This window comes from Trypanosoma conorhini (genome assembly GCF_003719485.1).
Source record: "Trypanosoma conorhini strain 025E chromosome Unknown Tco_14.4_contig_00672, whole genome shotgun sequence".
Taxonomy (NCBI): domain Eukaryota; phylum Euglenozoa; class Kinetoplastea; order Trypanosomatida; family Trypanosomatidae; genus Trypanosoma; species Trypanosoma conorhini.
In genome coordinates, this window is record NW_021704763.1 from 2,586 (window position 1) to 5,293 (window position 2,708).

The 2,708-nt window shown below is 48.6% G+C and overlaps 1 protein-coding gene across 1 annotated transcript, besides 2 other annotated features; it reads right to left on the minus strand.

The window, feature by feature from the left end:
- Positions 1–835: 835 nt before the first annotated feature.
- Positions 836–877: a microsatellite.
- A 237-nt stretch (positions 878–1,114) lies between these two features.
- Tco025E_07957 (zinc finger protein family memeber) lies at positions 1,115–2,464 on the minus strand (the record flags this gene model as incomplete). Its single annotated transcript, XM_029374815.1, has 1 exon — positions 1,115–2,464. One exon carries the CDS (start codon positions 2,462–2,464, stop codon positions 1,115–1,117), a length of 1,350 nt encoding a protein of 449 aa, XP_029225054.1.
- Positions 2,465–2,566: 102 nt separating this feature from the next.
- Positions 2,567–2,622: a microsatellite.
- The last annotated feature ends 86 nt before the right edge of the window (positions 2,623–2,708 follow it).

The following is a 2,708-nucleotide window of genomic DNA, read 5'->3' on the forward strand; positions in this document are numbered from 1 at the left end:
GAGAGATGAGTGAAACCACAAATAAAAAGAACAAAGCAAGTGACAAAGAAATGCACTATATATAGAGATATATAGTCTCCGCGCAAAGAAAGAAGGACACAGAGAGAAAAAAAACATCAAACAGTGTGAGGCACAAAAAAAAAGACGGAGAAAAACAAGAACATATGAAACCAGATAAATAAAAGGAAAACGAAAAAACACGCAACAGAGGGGAAAAAAGGTCTCATAAGTAAATTAGGAGGCAACAGACGAAGGGAAACAATAACCCCTAGTAATGCCATCAGTCGCCGTTCAAAGCCGGAAGGAACGCGAGAACAAGTGCACCCCACAGCCCTCATTGCCAAACCGACAAAAAGATTTGGAGTGAAGAGCACAAGTGAGTTCAAAACGAAAACAAAAAAAAGCTTTCACTGTTTGTCTGGCAAGAAAGGAAGGAGAAACAAAACGAAAAGTGCCTGGGATGCAAATGTAAAAACGGCCTGTAGCTTCCCCAGGATTCCAGAGGGGCGCTGGCGCATAAAATGCGATCAGGAGAGTCCAACAGAAGCAACGGGAATGGGGCAATGCAGGAAAAGGTAAGCATCCCTCTCCTCCCAGTATTATTAATAATACTAACCAATATGACGGGAATTAGCAGACAAAAAAACAGAGAAAAAAATACCCGATTATGTACAACAGCTCCGCTAAGAACACCCGCTGGCGTACAAAACTGGTATCCATAGCATTTTTTTTTCTATTTCGCTCTTAAAAGTTACCCTGCAATAGGCAAAACACATCAGGAAATAAACCAAATAGTAACTAGGGCATCTACCCTTTTGAAGCCGGCCCTATGCAGTTGTTTTTATTTCTTTTCTTTTTTTTGCTTTTCTTGTCGTTTTTATCACCGCTGGTGTGTGCAGATCGTTGTTTTTTATTTCAATCCCTCCCTTGTTTTGTTTTTCTTCTTAGTTGTGTCTGCTTTAGTGGAGCTTCCCTCCTGCGTTAGTCTCCACCCTGCCCACCCAAGCCCCATGCATTGCGCACACCCCGTCGCTGGTTGTCTGTCTCCGGCTCCACCTACTGCGGTGCGCCGTTTCTCCCGGATTCACAAATGCGTTTTAACGCCACTCACTCGCTACTTTTCCACAGCTCCCACCCCCAAACACTTCCGCGACTTTTCGATAGACTTGTAGGGATTGTGACGGTAAACGCGAGCAGGTTTTCCCATGCAGCCTGAATGTTTGTCCGCATCCTTCGTTCCACCAATAACGCCATGACACGACGCAAGACGGGCCTCGTGGACGGAGCTGAGAGACATCTGGTAGGGCGTTGACGCAATGGAGACCGAGAAATTGCCGCCGCCCTGCGAAAATGTAGGGGGAGAAACGGTGAGCCCATCCGAGCTCCCCAAGAAACCTTGCCCGATAGACGCATCAAACGCTTTGTAGGCAAGGCAAGAGATGCCGTTGCTGCCAGCAACAGACAGCGGTAACGATCCAAGTGAGTCGTGTGGCAAAACCAAGGGAACCATCATGGGTGTTTGAGACATCGGCGTGAAGGTCCCTACGGCAGAGGCTTGTACACTTTTCTCAGCCCTGGACGCATTTGCCTCTGTAAGGCTTTCATTGCCGGCAACGGAAGAATCCATGCTCTTCTTAAAGCTTTCCCCGAGAGCGTTGAGAGGCACAGACTTTGCGGCCTCATTAGATGATTGAGAATCATCCATACTGAGGGCAGCCACCTCGTGCGGCTCCGTGTTTAAGGGGAAAAAATCTGCCGATTGCGAGTTGAGGAGCAGCTGAGAGGCAAAATCTTCCTTAGACGAGGGACAGCCACGGGAGGGCGAAACCAAATTTAATTGGTTCCCCCACGCCGCGTGAGATTCCGAAATGTCAGCTTCTGAGGAATGCACGGAGGCATGAACACGTGGCATCGCCTGCGCAGGGGGGCGTTTAAAGTCACTTTCGACATTCGGGTCCACGTAAACTGCATGAATGAAGTTGCAATTTTCGCCGCGGTTGCACATCCCATTGCAGTAATAGTGAACACAGTGAGAAAGACGCTGGGTAGTGTCCTCTCGGTACAATAGCGCTCGACGAGTCACGAGAATACGTTCGCTGGGGATCAAATCGGGCTTTTTACTTCTGTTTCGCGAGTACACCTCAAGCACGTCTCCCGGAGGCAGCCGCTCGTAAATGCAGAGATTCTCGTCACGCCAGATGTAGTTGACATGAATGGGCTTGGCCTCCAGCGTCGAATAGTCTACATTGGCGTGGACAAAGCGACAGTTTTCCTCCTTCGAACAGGAACCCCACTCGTTGGGCCTGTAGTTACGGCACCTAACGAGTCGGGAAATAATGAGGCGTGCCGGAGGTGTGTGCACCACCAAGTGGACGGGCGTCATGTAAAGGCACTTAAAATCGCAGTCAAATACCTCCAAGTAGTTTTCCACGTTTTTTGCTGCGGCCGGGGGTTTTGACGGCATTACGCCTTCGTTCCGAGCTGTGGCTTGTGGTGAGAAAAGAATAAAGCGGGCTCGTCTCCTTTCCGTTAGCGCCTGTGGTTGGCTTCGCTTCACGAAGACCAGCAAGGAACAAAGCAACGCAAAAAAAAAAAACAAGAACAAGAAAAAGAACAAGACAAACGAATATAAAAGAGGGGTGAGTTCATCGGTGCCTCTTATCCGACACAAAGAGTGGAGTGCACCCAGCAGTGAAGAGGGTGAGAAA